The sequence below is a fragment of the Giraffa tippelskirchi genome, chromosome 2 (genome assembly GCF_054371585.1).
Source record: "Giraffa tippelskirchi isolate mGirTip1 chromosome 2, T2T-mGirTip1v1.2.pri, whole genome shotgun sequence".
Lineage (NCBI taxonomy): Eukaryota > Metazoa > Chordata > Mammalia > Artiodactyla > Giraffidae > Giraffa > Giraffa tippelskirchi.
In genome coordinates, this window is record NC_137276.1 from 72658996 (window position 1) to 72682981 (window position 23986).

At 35.5% G+C, this 23986-nt stretch overlaps 1 protein-coding gene across 12 annotated transcripts in view; it reads left to right on the forward strand.

Moving 5' to 3' along the window:
• Positions 1 to 23986, forward strand: part of JMJD1C (jumonji domain containing 1C) — a 296047-nt gene that overhangs the window by 251187 nt on the left and 20874 nt on the right. For 7 of the 12 annotated variants that reach the window (XM_081568966.1, XM_081568963.1, XM_081568967.1 and 4 more), the window contains 13 exons: positions 887 to 1030; positions 1124 to 1310; positions 1428 to 3109; positions 5957 to 6129; positions 6387 to 8584; positions 13523 to 13724; positions 15971 to 16185; positions 17022 to 17174; positions 19422 to 19511; positions 20132 to 20259; positions 20451 to 20664; positions 21423 to 21637; positions 22323 to 22601. In XM_081568966.1, coding sequence (XP_081425092.1) covers positions 887 to 1030; positions 1124 to 1310; positions 1428 to 3109; positions 5957 to 6129; positions 6387 to 8584; positions 13523 to 13724; positions 15971 to 16185; positions 17022 to 17174; positions 19422 to 19511; positions 20132 to 20259; positions 20451 to 20664; positions 21423 to 21637; positions 22323 to 22601 — 5880 coding nt within the window. The remainder of the gene's footprint in view (positions 1 to 886; positions 1031 to 1123; positions 1311 to 1427; positions 3110 to 5956; positions 6130 to 6386; positions 8585 to 13522; positions 13725 to 15970; positions 16186 to 17021; positions 17175 to 19421; positions 19512 to 20131; positions 20260 to 20450; positions 20665 to 21422; positions 21638 to 22322; positions 22602 to 23986) is intronic. The other 5 variants (XM_081568969.1, XM_081568970.1, XM_081568971.1 and 2 more) reach the window with 2 other exon arrangements.

The window sequence follows — 23986 nt, forward strand, 5'->3', positions numbered from 1 at the left end:
TAAGTTTTATAGTGAATATGGAGAATGTTAAGGATATGAATTTCATAGGGAGTTTTAAGCAAGTCTGAAATTAAATTCTTAATTTCAAATCTTTTAAAGCTGTACTGTATTTACCCCCCAGAAAATAGATATTTGCATCTTCCTGCCTTAATGGATTGTGGAGGGTATCTGAATAAATAAGAACTCCCTCTATGAACAATGCAGATGCTTTGGTTAAAATTTTAATCAAAATGCTAAATAAATTGTATAATTTATTTCCTTAAAAGCTAACAAACTTTGACCTCAGTGAAGCACAAAATTGCCTTTAGTTTTTAAAATAGTTGTTTCTTTAACCTGATTTTTCAAGATTACTATTCATTTATACAGTTTTTGTCCTTTTCTGCTTCGCATGCTCTATTTTCGCTTTTGGCCACGCTGTGCAGCTTGCAGGATCTAGTTCTCCGACCAGGGGTTGAATCCAGGCTGGCAGTAAAAGCATGGAGTCCTGACCATTGGAGTGCCAGGGAATTCCCATCATGCTTTACCTTCCTGTTTTATTTTACACTTCTTTTCTGAAAATTACTTTTTATTTTTGAAATACATATTATGACTTGGCAATATATTCTTGAATAACTCTAATCCTTGTTTTTCAAGGTATGCCTGCAATAGATGTGTTTGCTTTTTAAGTTTTGGTTAGAACATGAAACAGTTACCTTCTTAACATTTGGGAGATAATTTTATCTTTAATGATTAAAGGTGATTTATTGTAGTCTGACAACAATGTCTTGCAAATTAGGTATCTCAAACTGATTTCTAAACATCTTTACTCAGTAAAGAAATTGTACCTATTATTATATTGGCTAGCTGATTGGATTTAATTTTGTTCTTGTTTTGTGTCATGGATTAGGTACTAGAACCACAGAATGTCGATCCTTCTATGGTTCAAATGACCTTTCTAGATGATGTTGTTCACTCTTTGTTAAAAGGTGAAAATATTGGCATTACATCACGGCGAAGGTCTCGTGCCAGTCAAAATAGCAACACTGTTCACGTATGTATGTTGTTAGTGATGGATTATTGTAAAATATTTTCCCTTAAATTACTTAGGATCAGGTAGTAAACAGTCATTATCAATTATTTTTAGGGTCATTATACACGTGCCCAAGCAAATAGTCCCAGACCAGCAATGAACTCCCAAACTGCTGTACCAAAACAGAATTCACACCAGCAACAAAGAAATACTCGTCCAAATAAGAGGAAGGGCTCAGATAGCAGTATACCAGATGAAGAGAAGATGAAGGAGGAAAAATATGATTATATACCACGAGGAGGTAGGACCCACCAACTTTTAAGGGCATGGGAACAAATAAAAATTCATTTAAAATATGCTTATTTAATATTGATATGAAAGGTAAAACTGTTCTTTTTTTTTTTTTTAAATCTCCTAGAAAATCCTAAAGGTAAAAAACAGGTGATGAACAAAAGAAGGAAAGCTGAGGAGGATGAAAAGAAACTAAATATGAAAAGACTGCGAACCGACAATGTTTCAGACTTTTCTGAGAGTAGTGACTCAGAAAATTCAAATAAGAGAATAATAAATAATTCCTCAGAGCAGAAGCCAGAGAATGAGTTGAAAAATAAAAACACTTCAAAGATAAACGGAGAAGAAGGAAAATCTCAGAATAATGAGAAGGCAGGAGAAGAGACACTAATAGATAGCCAGCATCCCTGGGATCAAATACAGGAAGATAAAAAACATGAAGAAACAGAGAAACAGAAGTCTGTTGACTTTCAGCGTCAAGAAAAAATGATTATCCATTCATCAGAACAGGCCACACTTTCTGATCATAATTCTAGTGATTTACTTCTTCAGGAACGTAATACAGAGAAGACACACACAGTGGAATTATTACCAAAGGAGAAGTTTGTATCCAGACCACCCACTCCAAAATGTGTCATTGATATTACAAATGACACTAATACAGAAAAGGTGGCTCAGGAAACCTCAAGTAGTACCTTTGGCCTTCAAACACTTCAGAAAATGGATCCTAATGTTAGTGATTCAAAACATTCAATTGCAAATACAAAATACTTGGAAACAGGAAACCAAGATTCTGACCAGAACTGGGTCAGTGATGTAGTTAAAGTAGATTTAACACAATCAAATGTAAGGAATGCTTCTTCAGGAAATGAAAACTTGAGTATGGAAAAAGAGAAAAATCAGTATGTCTCTTGCTTATCTTCTCTAAGTGCCGTTTCTGTCACGGAAGATAAGCTGCATAAGCGAACTCCACCCCCAGAAACTATAAAATCTAAACTTAATACTTCAGTAGATGCTCACAAGACAAAATCCAATCCCTCACCTGAAGTTGTTAAGCCTAAAGTCAACCATTCCCCTGATTCTGTAAAGTCTAAAGCCACTTATGCAAACAGCCAAGCTGCTGGTGAAAGAAGACCAGCAAATAAGATAGAACATGAGTTATCAAGATGCAGTTTTCATCCGGTTCCTACTAGAGGCAGTACATTAGAAACTACAAAAAGCCCTCTCATCATTGATAAAAATGAACATTTTACAGTTTACAGAGATCCTGCACTTATTGGGTCAGATACAGGAGCTAACCACATTTCACCTTTCTTAAGCCAGCATCCTTTTCCTCTTCATTCTTCATCCCATAGAACATGTTTAAATCCAGGCACCCATCATCCTGCCTTAACTCCTGCACCCCACTTACTGGCTGGATCATCCAGTCAAACTCCATTACCTACCATTAACACTCATCCTCTGACTAGTGGTCCACACCATTCTGTTCATCACCCTCATTTACTTCCCACTGTGTTACCCGGAGTGCCTACTGCCTCCTTACTTGGTGGCCACCCACGACTAGAGACTGCTCATGCCAGCAGCTTGAGCCACTTAGCATTAGCACACCAGCAACAGCAACAGTTGTTACAGCACCAGTCACCTCATCTTCTTGGACAAGCCCATCCATCTGCTTCATATAATCAGCTTGGACTTTATCCAATTATTTGGCAATATCCAAATGGAACACATGCATACTCAGGACTTGGTCTGCCTTCTAAGTGGGTTCACCCAGAAAATGCGGTTAATGCTGAACCTTCGTTAAGGAGGGTAAGTTAAGTTAAGCTGTGGTTTACCATATGTCTCATATTTATTAATCAACATATATACAGGTGCTTTTTTCAGTATCCCATTAATTTTTTTCGATTTCTTATTACAAAAATGTGCTAGAATTTTATATATATATATAATTTTACTTTTTTATTTATGGCTGTACTGGGTCTTCGTTGCTGCATGGACTTTTGTGGAGACCAAGGGCTACTTTGTAGTTGTGGCGTGCAGGCTTCTCATTCCAGTGGCTTCTCTCGTTGTGAAGCACAGGCTCTAAGGGTGCTCAGGCTTCAGTAGTTGTGGCTCTCAGACTCTGCAGCACAGGCTCAATGCTGCTGCTAAGTCGCTTCAGTCGTGTCCGACTCTGTGCGACCCCATAGGCGGCAGCCCATCAGGCTCTGGCTCAATAGTTGTGGTGAAAATAAAAATCACTCAGTCGTGTCCAACTCTTTGCAACCCCATGGACTATACAGTCCATGGAATTCTCCAGGCCAGAATACTGGAGTGGGTAGCCTTTCCCTTCTCCAGGGGATCTTCCCAACCTAGAGATTGAACCCAGGTCTCCTGCATTGCAGGCTGATTCTTTACCAGCTGAGCCACCAGGGAAGCCCAGTAGTTGTGCATGGGCTTAATTGCTCCTCAGCATGTGGGATCTTCCTGGACCAGGGATCAAACCCCTGTCTCCTGCATTGGCAGGTGAATTCTTTATCAATGAGTCATCAGAGAAATACATGCTGGAATTTTTTAAACAGTTATTTTTCTAATGGTTATGGAAGTTTTGATGCTTAGTAACTTTGGAGCTGTAAAGCTGAAATCTCAGAAAATCCTGTTTATTTTTTTTTAAGCCAATTGAAAGAAGTAAACTTAAGTTGTTTCTAAAATTCCTATTATGAAAAATGAGTGTCTTTATAACTAATTATAGTATATACCCATAGTTATTTTGCTCAGGTAAATTCCTAGAAGTGAAACTTCTGGATATAAAATTTATATAAAATTATAAGGCTTTTGTTATGTATAACTAAGTAATTCTTAAAAATTGTTATATTTCCCACCTGATATGTCACTAATGTATACTACAAGCCATGCCTGTCTAAGCCCCTTGTTCTTTTAAGACTGCTAATGTTGGAGATTCCTGATATTTGGGAGTGAAGATGGGGCTGATATTCTCTCTGCCTGACAGAGTATTGCTGAAGATGTTGGTGCTCTTATTCCTTCATGAGCTGTGTGGTTTTTGTAACCAAATTAATTTTCATTAAAAGAAATGGTTGTTGAGGGCATTACCAACCCCATTCTAAAAAATGGGAGATTGGGGATCACTGCTAACTCCCAAGAGACAACTTAATCCTTTGTGTGGACCAGGATGCACTTTAAGAATCCTCTAGAACCTTCTTAAACACATTTTATTTATTTTTATTGTGATAAAAGCCACGCATTAAATTTATTTAACCATTTTAAAGTGTACAGTTGAGTAGTGTTAAGTATATTCACATTGCTATACGACAGATCTCTGGAACTTTTTCATCTTGCAAAACTGAAACTCTGCCCATGAAACATTAATTCCCTTTCCCCCTAGTTCTTAACACCCACCTCTACTTTCTGTTTCTATGACTGTCTGTTTTATATACTTCATATAAAGTGAACTCATACAGTATTTCATGTAGCATAATGTTGTCAACGTTCATCCTTGTTGTAGCATGTAATAGGATTTCCTTTTTTAAGCTGTGCAGTATTCTGTTTTATGTATATATAGGTATATACCAATAACTCTTGTTATCTGTATAACTTCAGATTTCTGGATCTTATAGAATTGAAACCTTTTAAATATATATTTCAATGATACTTTTTTTTTTCTTATGTAAGGTTTATGGTATATATTTTTAGTCTAAGAAATTTTATAGCAGCATATCTTTGGTGTGATATATTGTTTTCACATTCTTATTTTGAGATGTCAAATTAATTCACTTTGTTAAAACCAAAGGATTATATTTTCCCAGTATCAGACTCAATACAGTATAACTCAACAAAGCATGTTCTGGAAGAGTTTCAGTGAGTCATAGTATAGAAACAGTCTTGAAGCATGTAATTAGATAGTTGTAAGTCTCAACACAGACATCAGTGATACCAGACACTCACTACGAGAAAGGCAGCGTGTTAATATTAAAAATGAATTTTGTTGTACCTCCACACCTACAAGTTTAATGCTTACAGTGAAATGGAGTACAAATGTGCCTTGAAATTATAATTTTGTACTCAATCTAAATGAATTATGACATTGGAAAAATATTTTTGACAACAAAAATTGGCAAGTAAACCTGATGAAATCTGGTGAAATGTATTTTAGCAACATGTTTTCTATTTCTACTAATAGCAATATAGTCTTTTGGTGTTACAACGTTAGGAAATCATAAAAACTAGGCTCTCTGTATGTCATTTGTATGGTAAAAGCAGTGGCTTCAAGGTCTGCAATCAGTAAATAACAACAAATTTCTGGAAATAATTTTTGCTGGCACCTCCTGGCATGTGAGATATTGGAAGAGCAAATTCCAAGTGTCCCAGTGGTTGTCCATTAGATATTAGTTCCCCAACCAAGGATCAAACCCATCCCCCCTGCAGTGGAAGCACAGATAACCACTGGACCACCAGGGAATCCCCTGGACAAAACTGTTTTAATGCTGATTAACTTTGTTCATCATATGGAAAAATCCATATAACTATGGTAGTTGTCTGAATATTTCTCATAAAATATATTTACTGAAAGTCACACACTTCATAAATATACTATAAAGTCCTACTGTGAAATTGTGTTTAGCTTTTTCTAGTAACTGAAGGATTTTTTTTTTTTAATAGAATTCTCCCAGTCCTTGGTTACATCAGCCTGCCCCTGTGACCTCAGCAGATGGTATTGGATTACTTAGTCACATTCCTGTCAGACCTTCCAGTGCAGAACCTCATCGGCCTCTTAAAATCGCAGCACATTCCAGTCCACCATTGACAAAATGTTTAGTAGATCATCATAAAGAGTAAGTTCGCCAATGCTTAAAACATATCTTTTATAGTTTTTCTTAATTGTTTATAAACAGGTATTTTTAACAAATGTCTTAAAACTAGGCTTAATAATTACTCTTCTTCTGGTTTTATATCCCTTCTAATTTTCTAAATATTACAGCACTTGCAAAGTCATGTTTCACTCTTATGATATGATAGTAATGCATAGAAGCTATATTTGTATCATACAAGAAAAAGTGTTTACAGAAACCTTCATGTATTTTCTTTACAGAGAATTGGAGAGGAAAGCTTTCATTGAACCATTGCGTTCTGTTGCATCCACATCAGCCAAAAATGACCTGGATCTAAATAGGTCACAGACTGGAAAAGATGGTCACTTGCATAGGCATTTTGTGGATCCTGTATTGAATCAATTACAGAGACCACCCCAGGAAACTGGAGAGAGATTAAACAAATATAAGGAGGAACACCGTCGAATTCTTCAAGAAAGTATTGATGTTGCTCCCTTTACGACTAAAATCAAGGGTCTGGAGTGTGATAGAGATAACTATTCCAGGGTAGCATCGTCATCTTCTAGCCCTAAGAGCCATGTCATCAAACAAGACAAGGATATAGAATCAGATCTTTATAAAATGAAGCACTCAGTGCCTCAGAGTTTGCCTCAAAGTAACTATTTCACTACATTGTCTAATAGTGTAGTCAATGAACCACCAAGGTCACACCCATCCAAAGAGATTTCAAATATTTACACTGAAAAACAGAGTAATACCCTTGCAACAGCAGCTAATCCTCAAACTCTGACTTCATTTATATCATCTCTTTCAAAGCCTCCACCTTTGATAAAGCATCAGCCAGAAAGTGAAGGTTTAGTAGGCAAGGTACCAGAACATCTTTCCCATCAAATTGCTTCTCACTCGGTAACAACTTTCAGAAATGATTGTAGGAGTCCTACTCATTTGACAGTTTCTTCTACAAATACACTCCGAAGTATGCCCGCTTTACATAGAGCACCGGTATTTCACCCACCGATCCATCATAGCCTGGAAAGAAAGGAAAGCAGCTATAGTAGCCTTTCCCCTCCAACGTTAACTCCAGTGATGCCTGTAAATGCTGGTGGGAAAGTTCAAGAATCACAAAAGCCTCCAACACTGATTCCTGAGCCAAAAGATACTCAGGCAAGTTTTAAGAGTTCTTCTGAACAGAGTTTGACAGAAATGTGGAAATCTAATAATAACCTCAGTAAGGAGAAAGCTGAATGGCATGTGGAGAAAAGCAGCGGAAAGTCACAGGCTGCTATGGCATCTGTCATTGTACGTCCACCTTCTAGTACGAAACTTGATAGCATGCCAGCAATGCAGTTAGCTTCCAAAGATCGAGTTAGTGAAAGATCTTCACTTGGGGCAAATCAAACAGATTGCCTTAAACCAGCAGAAGCTGGAGAGAGTGGAAGAATCATTCTGCCAAGTGTGAATTCAGACAGTGCTCACATAAAATCCGAAAAAAACTTTCAGGCTGTCTCACAGGGCAGTGTTCCCAGTTCAGTCATGTCTGCTGTAAATACAATGTGTAATACCAAAACGGATACATTCACATCTGCTGCCACTAGCCCCAGTGTTTCCAGCTGGGGTGGTTCAGAAATAATTTACTCATTATCAAATACCATTTTGGCCTCTAAATCCTTAGAATGTACCTCTTCAAAAAGCATCAGTCATTCAGTGGCTCAAACACAAGAATGCACGGTCAGCATCACAGCTCCAGTTACACCAGCCAGTAGTAAGACAGGAAGTGCTGTTCAGCCCAACTCTGGGTTTTCAGGCACAACTGATTTTATTCATTTAAAGAAGCACAAGGCAGCATTGGCTGCAGCTCAATATAAAAGTAGTAATGTCAGTGAGACTGAGCCTAATGCTGCGAAAAATCAGACATCTTCAGCCTCCCATCTCTTAGATAGCACTGTAGTCTGTAATACAATAAACAAAGCAGACTCTGTAGGAAATGGGCAAGCATCCCAGACAAGTCAACCAAACTACCATACTAAACTGAAAAAAGCCTGGCTTACGAGACATTCAGAAGAAGATAAAAATACTAATAAAATGGAAAATTCAGGGAGTTCTGTATCAGAAATTATTAAGCCATGTTCTGTCAATTTAATAGCTTCTACATCTAATGATCTGCAAAATAGTGTAGATAGTAAAATCATAGTTGATAAATATGTAAAAGATGATAAAGTAAATAGAAGAAAAGCCAAACGAACTTATGAATCTGGCTCCGAAAGTGGAGATTCAGACGAAAGTGAAAGCAAATCAGAGCAAAGGACTAAAAGGCAACCTAAGCCAACTTACAAAAAGAAACAAAATGATCTTCAAAAGAGAAAAGGTGAAATGGAAGAAGATTTAAAACCCAATGGGATTCTCAGCAGGAGTGCCAAAGAAAAAAGTAAATTGAAGTTGCAGAGCAACAATAATAGTGGTAAGTAAATTAATTACTTTTTATCTCAAGTAAAATGGGCTGTATGTTCTTGTAGTGTTCTCTAAGAATTAGAGAGCTTAAAGGCATCTTCAATTTCATTCATTTGCCCTAATGTGCTCGCTGACTTTGTTTCTACATTTCACAAGTACCCTGTAAGAGGAAACGAGAGAAGGTCTATTTCTTTTTCAAGAGGCTTGTGGAAATATGTTTTTATATAGCACTCATGTTGGCAAAAACCCATTGTGTAATTTAGTAGTTGTTCAGAATTTTGACCATTTCTATACACTAAAACTGGATTTCTAACACACGCATACCTTGTGCTTTGCAGATACTGCCCTTTTTAAAAAAGAAAAAAAACAAATTGAAGGTTTGTGGTAACTCTGTGTCAGGATTGTGTTGGCACCATTTTTCCAACATTTGCTCACTTCATGTCTGTCATATTTTGGTAATTCACACTTTTCCATTGTTATTATACTTGTTTTGGTGATCTAAAAAAGTGGTCTTTGAAGTTACTATTGTAGAAAGGTAATAAACCAGTGAAGGCTGAGATGATGGTTAGCCTTTGTTTTTTTTTTTTAGCAGTAAACTATTTTTAAATTAAGGTTTGTGTATTGTTTTTTAGACATAATGCTGTTGCACACTCTAGACTGCATTATAGTGTAAAGTGTAACTTTTATATGCACTGGGAAAGAGGAAGATTTGTGTACTTTACTTTTTGGTGGTGGCCTGAAATTGAACCCACACTATCTCCATGATATGACTATATTAGATATTTGCCTATAACAAGATAATAGTTGAAGAAAGAATTCCTTTTCACAGAAACTTCCTTTAAGTCTCACTTTTAGAAGAGAACTACAGAATAGTGTGGATATGGCCCATAACTCACCCTTCTGTCATCTGGAGACAAAATTGAAAACCTAATGAAATTACCTTCTATTTAACTAATAATGCTACTCATTCAAGTAGTCCGTAACAATGGGTAAAAGTTAAAGAAAAGCAGGGGTTTTGTGGTTTTGTGTGTTCATTTCTGTATTCAAGAAGAATTTCCATAATTAGTAAAAGTTTCAAAACTTGTTTGTGGCTACAAAGAAGAATAAATGATACTTGCCACTATAAAATATATGTTTTTAACTCTTGAAGTTTTTCTCAGTTTGCTTATTTTTTTAGGTATGGTGCACAATGCAGAAAGAGGTTCATAGTTTCACTATCTGTGTATTCATCCACATGCAATATATGAAATATCTGTGACAATGTGGACATTCCAGAAGTACTTTCATAAACATTTGGATGCTTAAAGGCTCTTATTTGGGCCTTTTCTCTGAATGAGGTCTTTCCCACATCCCTGTGTGGAAACCAGAGGCAAAGTGAAGGAGAGAAAAGCAGGAGGATGGAATCATAGAAAAGGACAGCCAGAAGTGAAAGAATGAAGGAAAACAAGCTCATCTAGAGACAGAGAGGCTGACAGTGTAAGAAGAAATGCCAATGTAAGAAGAAAGAAAGAGGAAGGTTGACAAAAAAGGATACAGGATACGTGCCACTTATTTGAGAATTGGCATGTATACCCTGTTACTTGTTCTCTCTACTGTGTTCTGCTTACTTCCCTAATGAATTCAAGAAGCTTAGTGTGGTCAATAAGTGTGATTTCTCTTTTGTTTCACAAGACATTTCTTTTGGTGTTGAGTATTCAAATACTGTAGTTAAACTTACAGAAAACAGAGATGGGAATCTTCCAGCTTTTAATGCTTGCAATATTGTTATAAACTTAAATTTATAAAATTAACTTTTAATGAAGTATTTATTTTTTTTTCATTTGGAGACAGTGACTATACATGTTTCCAAGTAAGTTTTAAGACAGACTGGAATCAGCGCTTCCCCCTCCAAGTTGTAAGGCTTAGTTAAATCTCCCCTACATAGTAAATAACATTTATCATAACACAGACTACTTTAAGTCCCATGTATTCCCAAGTCCAGAATAATATTAAGTGACTATTAAATGCCATCTGTTAATTATGGGCAGACTTGTTTTGATTTTGTTCTGGGCTTTCTAGAAAAGTTCTTTAAATTGGGAGTTCATAAATTCTAAACCTGAGTGAGTTATCTCCCTCATGGATTAAATATCTTTGTCCTTTTGGTGTTCATTGGGGGTGTCATGTCTGCTACCTTTTGTTACTGATAAAAGTTGTCTGCTTTTCCTTGACTAATTTTTTACTTTTACTAAATTTTTTACTTGACTAAAATTTTACTTTAATTTTATTTGGTGTACTGAAATTACGCATCAAATTTAAATGTAAGTTAAGTCCTGCAATACACAGAAACCATGGTTTAACTGTTACCCGAGTTCATTTCTATACCTCAGAAAAATATTTTGTGGGTGGTGGCATGTGTCACAGATTAAAGGTTAGCATGTATTTTTCTTATTTTCTTCCCCCTTAGTTTTCTGTTGCTAGAGCAGTTGCTTTGAGGATTTGCTGAAAATTAGAAAACTAAAGTTGAATCTGGTATAAAGGAAGAATAAATATCCATTGAGTTAGATATATTTTTGTTGACCAAGTGTCTCAGTCTCAAACTTGTAGATTTTAAATGGCACCAATAAATTATATACATAGAATTGAAAATGGAGTTTTATTTACTATTCAAATAATATTACAGCAAAATATATAAAAGGATTTCAGCATAGTCACATTCGGCCTTGGCTAGAAGCAAAAAATATACTATCGAAAACAGCCTCTATATGACCTGGGCCTTCATATCTTTATAATTTATTCATTTACTTTAAAAATGGTCTAAGTATTCATTTCTGTCACAGAATTGAGAGTTGCTTTGAAATGAATGTCTCATTCTTTCTTACAATACCGTATTTAAATTGTTCACAGTAGTATGGTTATCCATAGTTCGAACTGTTCCATTGTCTGGAATATTAAAGTATATTGGTTAATAGTCCTTTTTCAGTTTAACTAGAAAGATTTCAGTTAGTTTATTCTGATATAATAAAGTAGTAAATAAATGTGGAGAAGGAAATGGCAACCCTCTCCAGTATTGTTGCCTAGAGAATCCCGTGGACAGAGGAGCCTGGTGGGCTGCTGTCCATAGGGTCGCACAGAGTCAGACACGACTGAAGTGACTTAGCATGCATGCATGCATTGGAGAAGGAAATAGCAGCCCACTCCAGTGTGCTTGCCTGGAGAATCCCAGGGATGGAGGAGCCTGGTGGGTGGGCTGCCGTCTATGGGGTCGCACAGAGTCGGACACAAGTGAAGCGACTTAGCAGCAGCAGCAAATAAATGATCAGAAGTAGTGTAACAAAAAGTATTAGCAGTGTACTATTCTATTGTTCATTCTGAATTCTAGAAGCTCTAAAATTTTTTATGTAGTTCATCAGAGAAATCTGTCTTACACACGATAAGAAGAAATAACAAGCCTTCTGGAAACATTTTTTATTCCATAAGTGGTATGTGTGTGCCCACATATGTGTTTCTCTAGTGGATTAAGCCAAATTTCTGCTTGCCTTTTGTTAGTGACAGAACATGTTATTGTAAAGAACCAGGAGCAGTCATAAAAGGGCTTGATACTGGAGCCTGTTTGAAATGGGCCACCCTGGAGTTTAAACCCAGTACTTTCTATGTTAAGATGTATGCGATCTTGCTGTAATTGTACTGTGCACACTATCAACAGGTGATAGTGAGCACTCAGGACAACAGTTCTGCTGTATGCTTCTGCAAAAAGTAGATAATCTCATGAGAATACTTGAACTGCCTCTGATCCACAAAATGGGCATGAGTAGTAAACACGATGGTAGGAAATACAATTTATTCTTTCACCATGACCGAAATAACAAACTGTAAATCTCAAGTCTAGCATATAACTGGATTAGTATGGGTAGTATATGCTTATAGGAGTCAACAAATATTTGCTTGTCCCAAAATGTAAAGCTTTTAAGTGAATATATTTAAAAAAAATTGAATAGGCTGCATTTAATTTAGATATGATGTTATGAGTTCTTGCTGCTCTGTAGATGACTAATACACTTGAGCCAGTGTTATAACAACAGTTAAGTTCAAGTTAATAAATGTGATCGAGCAATGATGCAGAATACAGTAAATAAATTAATTTTTTCCCTGTAAATATTAAACGGTATAGTGCATTTGAGTTTTGTTTTTCTGTAGACTTCTCTGATGCCTTCTTTTCTTTATACCATCAATTAAAAACAGCCAGTTTAATACCAGTTTGTTTCTTTCACATCCTTCAAACCTTTTTATTTTTCTGAAAGATACTGCTTCTATCAATATATTGATATCAAATGAAGGGCATTATATATAATAAGAGAGAGATATTAGGAGAAGAATCTTAGCCCTCTTCCCACAAATATATTGGGATAAAATCAACATTTGTCTTGGTTCACACTTACCTTGCAGAATCAGATTAAGTATTTCAAAACTATATAAATATATTGAAACTAGCCTATAGTTTCTAGAAGTATCAACTTTTGGTCTCTAGGTTCTTCATGTGCATCTTGAAAGAGACTCTTCCTACATATACCAAATTTATGTGTAGAAGAACTATATTTTTAGCTCTAGGTTACCACTGCAAATAAACGATTCTCATATTTGCTACTAAATAGATACACATATTGAACCTGGGAAGATTTCAATCAGCTGGAAATTTCACTTATCTCTGCATTTCAGTCATACTGACCTTAAGAGTTCATTCGATTAGTAGAATGATAAAAATGCTGCTATGGACTTTTTAGTTATAATGAGTACCTAGAACTGTAATCTCTTTTCTGCAATCTTAATATATGGTCATAATTGTATAATTGATGTGAATTTTTTTTTTGCCTTCATTCCAAGTGATCTTTTTAATTGACTTGAATATTATCTTAAGGAGTTTACCTTTGTAAAAAGGTACAGTCTTGCTAATACTTTCCTACTGGTTTTACAGCTGGCATCCCTCGTTCAGTATTGAAAGATTGGCGTAAAGTCAAGAAGCTGAAGCAAACTGGGGAATCCTTTTTACAGGATGACTCCTGCTGTGAGATAGGGCCTAATTTGCAAAAGTGCCGAGAATGTAGACTTATTCGGAGTAAGAAGGGAGAAGAACCAACTCATTCACCAGTATTTTGTAGATTTTACTACTTTAGACGGTAAGTTGAAAATTCGTGATGGGGGGGAAATATGTTAATAGATATTGGAAGTTATACTATCATTCTGAGGGTCTTTTGGAGATGGGAATGAGGCTTTGAGCCTATGTTTCTGAAGCATTATAAAAGCATTGTAAAAAGATACTAAATTTAGTCTTGTGTGCCAATTTAACAATAGTTAAATGTTAGGCTAAACTCATATCCTCACTGCTAGTGTTCATAGGGCCTTCCTCTTCTGAGAGATTTATTCTTCCTTAAGGAGAAAATGTTAGTATTTTTTTCTAAATGATAGGAAACAGCAGTTTATTTGTATAAAACAAAATAATGTCACATTTATATCTGCATTAGCCACAATAACAGTCTATAAATCTAGGTTAATAATCTGGGCCTTAAAGTGTATTAATTATAGATAACCATGTTTTTGTTAAACATATATACTATAAGCATTATAAAATGACTAGAAAGATTTGTTAGTAGCATGTCACATTTCACAGGTTGCAGTAAATATAAAAACAATAGTTACTAGCTTATATTCTACTGTAATATTGGTATTACTAAATAATAAAACTAAAAGTTTATAAATTTGTAAGAGTTTAATGAACAGCTGGGTAATCCTGCTGGTAGAGACTAGTTGATGTCTCAGATTCCAGAATCAGTCATTCCTGGATTTCAGTTCCAGCTCCATCCTTTAGTTCCTGTATGACTTTATTAACTGTAGTAGGATTATAGCTAAGCCTGTCTCATCTGCATAATAAGAATGATAGTGGTACCTGCCTCAGAGATTTCATGCAAGTGGAATGAGATAAAGTACACAAAGTCCTTAGCACAGTCCCAAGCTTGTATGAAGTGCTCCTCTGATGTTATCTGCAATTATTTTTCCAAATCATCATCATCACCTTCCTAAGAAGCTAAGAAGCACTTTGCTCTGGCAAATAAAGGTACTGTGGCCCAGTGGCGATCCCAAAAATATGTGTTGGTAGGAACAGAATATTTCTTCATGGTTTTTCTAGACAGCAGTCCCCAAAGAACATGGAAGTGCAGAGAAAATGGAAAAGAAATCGGGAGAGTAGGTTCGAAGAGATAAGAAAACCTTTGTGAAGGGCTCCCCTGGTGGCTCAGTGGTAAAGAAACTACCTGCCAATGCAGGAGACACGATTTGAGAAGATCCCACATGCTGCAGAGCAACTAAGCTGGTTTCCCAGAGCTGCCTGTGCTGTAGAGCCCAGGAGTCCTAGAGCCCACGCTCCACAATGAGAGAAGCCACCACAGTAAGAAGCGCACGCACCACAACTAAAGAGGAGCCCTCACTTGTCACAACAAGAGAAAAGTCCACGCAGCATGGAACACCCAGCACAGCCAAAAATAAATAAATTGCCCAAAAAAAAAACTTTGGGAAAGTTTTAAGGAAAGATAAACATAACACACGCTGAAATAATATGAATTGTAATGAAAGGAGAAAGTTACTTTTTTAAGAAAAAGAGGGAAAGGTAATAAAAGGATAGGAAAAAGTGGTAAAAGAATGTTGTTGGTATTGTCCATTAGAAAAATACAGAATTATTTGTAATGTACTACTGATATTCTCTCTTTGAGAGTTGAGTGAGAACAAAAATAACTGAAAAATAACCATCAGCCTGTAGGAAAATGGCAGTTTTGCCTTCCGTTGACCCTAAATGGAACCTGAATTGAGTGGGTTACATAAATTGGATGGCAGAAGCTAAGAGAAGGAAGTAAGCACACTAATGGATTTCCCAATACACTGTTTCAGTCTTGTTCCTCCAAATCACTTTAATAAAGTGTCATTTTAATTAATGAAGAAAATGTACTTTTTGATTTAGCATTTAAAAAAATCTCAGTCTTAAGGTAATTTACAGCATTTTCAATGGTAGAGGTTGCTGCTTTAGATTATGTATAAAGTAACTGCATTCTTCAAGGCCGCTTTTGGCCAGCATTTTGACTCCTGTCATCATGAACCACTTGGATAGTTTTCATTTGATTAGACTTAAGTAGTTAACTGATAGGGAAGATCTTATTTTTTTGAAACAACCTGAAATTGATACCACTTATTGCCATTTGTATAGCACTATGGGAGTCAGAAGTGGGTTAAATTTTGTTAATAAAGTTTGTGTATATAAAGAACCACCCTATTTTCATGTTTTTTAATTATAATTTAATTGTGAAAGTCACTGTATAACTTTTTAAGCCTGGACTTGTGTCTTGTTAGATAATGCTTTTATGTTTTAATGTTTCAGATTGTCATTTAGTAAAAACGGAGTGGTTAGAATAGATGGTTTCTCTTCTCCTGACCAGTATGATGATGAAGCTATGAGTTTATGGACACATGAAAATTATGAAGATGATGAACTAGACATAGAAACATCAAAATACATCTTGGATATAATAGGTGATAAGTTCTGTCAGTTGGTAACATCTGAAAAAACAGCTTTGTCCTGGGTGAAAAAGGATGGTAAGAAAGTTAAATACTTAGAACATGCAACTATGCACATTTTGTTTTAAGAATTTCTCTTCGGGGTATGTTTTATCTATGGGAGAAGTCCTTAATCTTGCCTATGCTTGTTTACTACAATAACATTTTGGTATTTCTGCCGTTATTACATATAATTGAGCACAATAAAGACTCCTTGAATGTGAAATTGGGAAATTTCAGCATTTGCCATCTAAAGACATACTCTATCCCAGTTATTAAGCTTTTTATTCATCACAGTCTTTGCAGTTAGATAGATTTATATTTGAATCTCAACTTTACTCCTTGTTTATCTGTATGAATGTGAAATGGGAATGATAACTACCTCATAGATTTGTTTATAAAGTAATTATATTTACTAAGGAAAGCACCTAACATACTAGGTGCTCTAAACATTAGCTTCTTTTCCTTCACATCCCTTAAGTCAGTAGTTCGTGCCCCAGGAGACATTCGGCATATGAAAGGTGCCTAACTGAATGAAATAAAAGGTGCCTTTCCTTGCTAACTGAAAGCTGTTGGGGGTTTAGAGAATTAGCATCTAATAGGTGGAAGCCATAGATGCTACTCAACATCCTACTCTGCACAGGTTAGTCCCCCACAAGAGAATTATTCATGCAAATGTCAAGGGTGCCAAGATTGAGAAACCCTCCATTAGATGCAAGTCTTCTGAAGGGAATTACTAATTACATCAGGAAATCTGCTCTTGATCATTAATAAATCCTTTGAAATCCTTGGTTTAACGTTTTTTGTGCATTTCAGTGAAAATTGTGTGGAAAAGAGCATGTTTGCCTTTAAATTTTTATTTCTCTGTATTTCAGCCAAAATTGCCTGGAAAAGAGCAGTGAGAGGAGTCCGGGAGATGTGTGATGCATGTGAAGCAACATTGTTTAACATTCACTGGGTCTGCCAAAAATGTGGATTTGTGGTCTGCTTAGATTGTTACAAGGCAAAGGAAAGGAAGAGTTCTAGAGGTTAGTTACAGCTTCATCTAAATTGAAATTTTTTTATTAAGGTAGCTTTCTTTAGGACCACTGATCTGGAAAATTAGATGAATTAAAGGCTTTTTTACCTGCCTTCCTTAATTACGAATATAATAGGAAATTTTGTGAAGTTTATTTTTTTTAAAAAGTTAATCACAGATGGTTGAAACAGCCAGATTTTCTAAAATAAAACTATCTACACCTTCTTAGTCTGATTAGTAGATCCACTTTCTCATTTCAGGTAGATATTTTCTTAAAGTAGCCCAAATTTAGGTTAGGATTTGTTGCATTCGGAGTCCACTGTGTCAGAGCCTGAACTCCCTTAGAGGACCTATTAATTACAGTCAAGCACCGAAGTCATAAATGAATAATTGCTAGAGTGAATTGATTTTCTAAAAATTGGTCCATAAGGCTTAAACCAAAATGTTTAAGAATAGGCTGCCACTAGCACTGTTTATCCCTAGTTAGAAAGTGAAAAAGTCTTTATTATATGTTAAACGATATTTTTTTAATTCTAGAGAAATAAAATGGCACAAAAACAGTGTTCTGCCTGTTCATACAGCTGGAAGATATTAGAAAGTTTTAAAAGAAAGTAACTAATTTTACCTTTTTCTCCGGCTGTACAAGTGTTTTAGAAAAAGTTTATCTGAGGCAATTAAGGAAGTAGCTACTTAAATACTAGTAACCTGAAGGTTTTGGGGGTCTAGTCTTAATGAGAGGATTCAAATTGTGCAAGCATCAGAAGTAAAATCACATTTAGTGGTAGACTATTCCGTATCTAAAAGCAGTGAATGTCATTTACATTGCAGGCAGCTCTTTTCCAGAGTGGTGTGTCAGATAGATGAACTGTGATTTAGCCATCAGTGGCTTTTCCAGTGATAGGACTACTAAAGCCTCACTCTTTTTCTTATATACCCAGCACTTACCAAAGAAACCTGAGCAAGTGGGAGAGCTCCACAGCTAGTTGTTTCTGTGATATCTATCTTTTTTGCTTATGTAAAGGAATGCATTTTAGGCAGTTAAGTATCTTCAGAACCTTAAGAATCTATTTGGATATTTTCGGTTGAGAGAAGAACTAGCTGCACTGTTATAAAACTCCATTCCTTTTTACTGGTCCCATGTTACTTTCATTTTCCCTTTGCCAAATTAAAAAGAAATCAATATATTTTTTATATTGTACGCATATGTAAGCATGACTCCTTAAACAAGATAAGGTGTGCACGTATAATAATCCTAAGTGTGTTGCTGTCAGATATCATAGTACTATTTTGAAAGTATAGTCTGTCAGTCAACCATAGATTTTTTTAAGTATAATCTATATGCCTTCAGTTGTATTGTCTTATAAATATATGAATATATATTTATTTTATATATATTTATATATCTCCTTATTTCACTGATAAATATTGCAGTAAGCTCACACTGACTAGGTTATAGCTATATAGTGGTAACTAACCTAAGTATCTAAAATATAAATAGAGAACATTTACAAGTTACTATGTAGGTTTTCTAGGGAAAGTCAACACTTTTAAAATCAGTTTTTGTCTGAATTTTATTTCCACTGAAACTTTTTGTGAAATAGTTCTAGATTTTTTTTTATGTTGTATTTAATGAGCTTTTTAACATTTATTGAAGCTCTTACAGCCATATCATAAGTAGTTATCTATATCATTAGTTTTATAGAAGAATATCTTGAGATCAAGGTACTAAACTTTTTCCTGTGTATCATATGCCTCATGCTATGTGTGAATACACTGACTACTCCAGGTATGGAGCCTTGTTGCAGTAATAGCAATTAAATACTGTCTATCAAGTTGAAGCTTTTTACATGTCTTCTGACAGTTTATGTCTTTGATGCATTAAAAAAAAAAATGAGTTGGCAGTAGCCTCAAACTTACAAGTCTGAGGTACCAAGATCAGGCCTAAAGCCTGTTTGGCACAAATAGCTAAGAGTGAAAAATTAGCTACAGGAAATAATGAGGTGACTAATACATGAATGAGACTAAAGAACAGTCATTTTAGAAAAGGCTAGTAATATTTCATATGTTTTGTATCTTGTTTCTATAAAATTCTCAGAATAGTGGGAATGTTTGTTTGCTTTTTTTTTCTTTTAAGAAGCAAATATATGAAGCCTACCATTGACATTTTATATAATTGTTACACTCTTTACATATACCATCAATTTTATAATTGTAAAACCATGATTGATATAAAAGTACACGTGTTATAATCTTACAGATAAAGAATTGTATGCTTGGATGAAGTGTGTGAAGGGACAGCCTCATGATCACAAACATTTGATGCCAACTCAAATTATACCTGGTTCTGGTAAGTATAAATATACATTAGTGACAGCGTAACAGCTCTTCATTGTTCCAGATTACTTAGAAGTAGGTAGTAGTAGCAGAATGAAGAAATAAGGTTTATCTAATCTTGAATTGTTCTTTTTCTGTTCTTAGAATCCTCTGTGTAATAGTTAGCAGGATAAGCCCAAACCCAGTGATCAAGAAAGCCACAGAGGAACTGTTTTAGAGGGAAAACTAGGAGTTCTCTGGTTGTTCAGTGGTTAGGGCGCCATGCTTCCACTGCACGGGAGCTTGAGTTTGATCCCTGGTTGGGGAACTAAGATCCTGCAAGCTGTGCAGCTGAAAAAGTGGGGTTGAGGGGAACTAGAATGTAATGAAGAAGAATATGTTAGATTTATTTATTACAGGTTATTCTTTTTTTTTTTTTTTTTGAGCATACTGATTTTGGATTATAGAGGTAAAAGAGGAAAGAATAGAGAACATGAATTTGGTTGAATGATCTAACCTGAAATAGATAGAAGGGATGAAGGAAAAATGGAAGAAAAGTGAAAAGACACAAGAAATCCTACACAAGAAAAACAAAAAATTTTTATAATCTTAACAACTAATGATAACCTTTTAATTAACCATTATATTTTGTAGTTTTGACAGATCTTTTGGATGCGATGCACACTCTTAGAGAAAAATATGGTATTAAATCCCATTGTCATTGTACTAACAAACAGAATATACAAGTTGGAAATTTTTCTCCTATGAATGGTGTGTCTCAAGTGAGTGAAAATTCTCTATTCAAGTAAACTGCATGGTTAAAGGAATCAACTTTGATATTTCAAATCCACTTTAGGACTTAATGTTTTGTAAATTATGTTTCCTGTGTCACTGTATAAATGTAACCTCTACTTTTAACTCTGAATAATTGAAGAGATAGTATTTTTAAAATCCAACTGTTCTACCTTTGTAGGTTTTACAGAATGTTCTTAATCACAGTAATAAAATTTCTCTGTGCATGCCTGAGTCTCAGCAGCAAAGTACCCCTCAGAAGCCTGAAAGTAACGGCAGCAGCAGTCCAGGGAGTGATGTGAGCACAGACAGCAAGTTAACTCCTCCAGAATCCCAGTCACCCCTGCACTGGTTAGCGGATCTTGCAGAGCAAAAGGCCAGAGAGGAAAAAAAAGGTAAATGTAATTTATTGTCTGATAGCAGATTTGTAATCAACAGTGTACTATTATACATTAGTGTACTACTGTCCACTTAGAACACTTGAGTTTTGTCTTTTGCTTGCATTGTGGCTTAGAGTCAGTAACACATTTTTCTTACTAGGAACTCAACTTCCTATGATCATATCAAAGCTAGGGAAAGAGTCATCTGTAGATGAGCACGTCAATAAAGCCACCAGGGCAATAGATTTGTAACTTATCTACACTTTGTCCTTGTCTTAGATATAGCATTTTTCTTTTTTTTTAAATTATTTATTTATCTGGCTGTGTTGGGTCTTCTCTGAAGCACGCAGAATCTTCATTGCCTTATTGGGAGCGGGGAGAGCTTTCAATATGGTACATGGACTCTCTAGTTGTGGCCTGTGGGCTTAGGTACTAGCTGGGCACGTGGGATCTTAGTTCCCCAACCAGGGATTGAACCCACATCCTCTGCATTGCAAGGTGAATACTTTACCACTGGACCACCAGGGAAGTCCAGATATAGCATTTTTCATTTGTGACAGGTGCAAACTCACTTTCATGTCTAAAATATTGAGGAAGGCCTTCTCTTATTCAAACTATTTGACTCCTAAAGGATTTAACCCATCCTCTGGTGTGTGCCCAGGTGCTTAAATCACTAGTTCATTCACATCTTACTGTAAAATGTAGAATCCTTTTGTCTGTACTTGAGCAGCATGTTTAATTTTATTTACATTTTTTAAAATGTTTTATTTTAGAAAACAAAGAATTTGCCCTTGAAAAGCAAATTAAAGAAGAGAGAGAACAAGATGACCCTGATTCTCCAAATAGCAGAACATCACCTCCTGTATCCCAGAATAATGAGCAAGGCTCAACATTACGAGATTTGCTGACCACAACCGCTGGCAAGCTACGCGTGGGTTCTACAGATGCTGGCATTGCCTTTGCACCAGTTTATTCAATGGGAACCCCCGTGAGTGAGAAGCTAGATTTTTGTGTTTCATATGGGCCTTAAATTTAGATTTGGGGTCTTTGCTATGAACTACACAATAAGTAGATGCAGATGCAATCAAATATACCAAATTACTGTGCATTTTCCTATTTGCGTTATAATTCTGATAACTTAAAATCCAGAGATTTTCTTTTCCCAGATGAAAAGAGTTGAGGGAGGGACATTTTGATTCCAAAACCGCCCTAAGATACTCCTTCAAAATTTGAAAACCATGTATCTAGTTGGGGGTGAGGGGGAGGGATGGATGTGAATGCAAGTTTTCTTACTTAAAATATATAGACATCAATTTTTGCTTTTTCACCAGAAAGAAAATAAAAACAGAATTGTAGACACAAATTTTTAGCAGCTTTTAAAAGTTGGCAGAGTCTTCCTAATCTCTGTCCCCTCTACCCTGATCCTAAAACGTTATAAAAGCAAGAAAGACCACACTTCAAGTTTCTGCCGATCCCACAGTTTTTCACATGGAGACCACCCAACTTCTACATTGTCAGGAGCAATGTAGGCGCTAGAGATCCAAATCTACTGACTAGATTCTTGAAGCCAGATATATTGTTTGTGGTGGTGTTTGCTATGTTAATGGAAAATTAAAGCAGAGGTTTCCAAATGTAATCGTTTCTGCTTGAAATATTTATTTTTTTCTTATTAGAGTGGTAAAAGTGGAAGGACTATGCCAAACATTCTTGATGACATAATTGCTTCAGTTGTTGAAAACAAAATTCCACCAAATAAAGCCTCTAAGATAAATGTAAAATCAGAGTTCAAAGAAGAACCCAAAGAAAGCAGAAAATCTGCCATGGATGAAAACAATAAATTGTACAGTGATGTACCACATTCTTGGATCTGTGAGAAGCATATTCTGTGGCTTAAGGATTATAAAAATACTAATAATTGGAAGCTTTTCAAAGAGTGTTGGAAATACGGACAAGTGAGTATTTTAAGCTGATTTAGTATGCTCTGAGTGGAACTGAAGCTGGTTGAATAGGAAAAATGGTTTTCTCCTTAAGATTAGAGGGAAAAGGGAAAGATAATCTTGACACATTTGGGTTGGAAGATATCAAAAAAGTTATCAGAATGATTATTTCTGAATTTTTAATTTTTGGCCAGATTTTTACAAGTTAATAGGGAAGCACTGATTATTTGATGTTACAGTTTCAGTCTGCTAGTGAGCAGACTTCTAATAAAGTCATATTTACAAAGTTTGGTATCGCCTTCCTTTCTTTACATTTGTATTTTAGTCCAGTTAACAGACTCATATCTGCTATTATAATGTTAATACTGAAAGCATTTTTCTTGAACTGGTAAGTGTAGATGTTTTTGCCTTTGACCATAGGACATTTATTTATAAGTTAGTTCATCAAATCTTAAATGAGAAACTCCATTATTTAATTCTGCTCAAATAAAAATGATTTTCTGTTTGACTAGTTTTGACATAAAAATGTTTGATACACATTTCAGGTGGTAATTTACTACATTAGTGCACAAATTAGGAATTTGTATGACTTAGTGTTGTGTTCAGTTTTTTCCTTGCATTCTGGAAAACATCATTGCTATTTTAGTTCAATTTTTTCATTCAGTATATCGTTATTGAGCACCTAATAAAATCTAGTCTTTGCGCTGGCCAATAAGAATATAAAAATGAGTAAGTTATGTAAAACTGAGTAAGAACCATTTTAGTACAGTGATTCTTAATCTTTTTAGGTCACTAGTCCTTTGCAAAATCTGATGATAGCTTGGTCCCTCACCCCAGAAAAAATACACACCCATGCATTACATATACACAGTATTTAATACGTATTTTTTTGGTTGGCTCTGCCTTGAATCCCTGATCCCATTGCTAGGTCACAATTTAGACAACTGAAGTTTGTGTAGGCTTAAACAGCCTTATAAATAAATAACTTTTATAAATATGTTAAATGTGCTAAGAATTTTGTTTCAGGTACTATGGAAACCTAAAAGAGTGAATGGCTAAGCTAGAGTGCTAATTCAAAAGGGCTGGTAGTCTAAATTGATGTTGTCTCAGGGACTTTCTAGATAGATGGGAGGTTGGAAATAAAAAGGATCAGGTGTTAGAGGAACTGTTCAGTAGCTTTGATTACCTGACATAAGAGTTTTGTGGGGTAATGATGGGGAAATGAGGTGTTTAGTTATGAGGGACCTTTATATCATGCTAAAGAGTTGAACTTTATCCTATAGGTGACAGTTTTAATTGAAGAATCAAAGCGATCAGGTTAACTTAAAAATGGGAGTATAGTTGATGTACAATGTTATATGTCATAGGTGTGATTCACATACAGTGATTCACATTTTTTT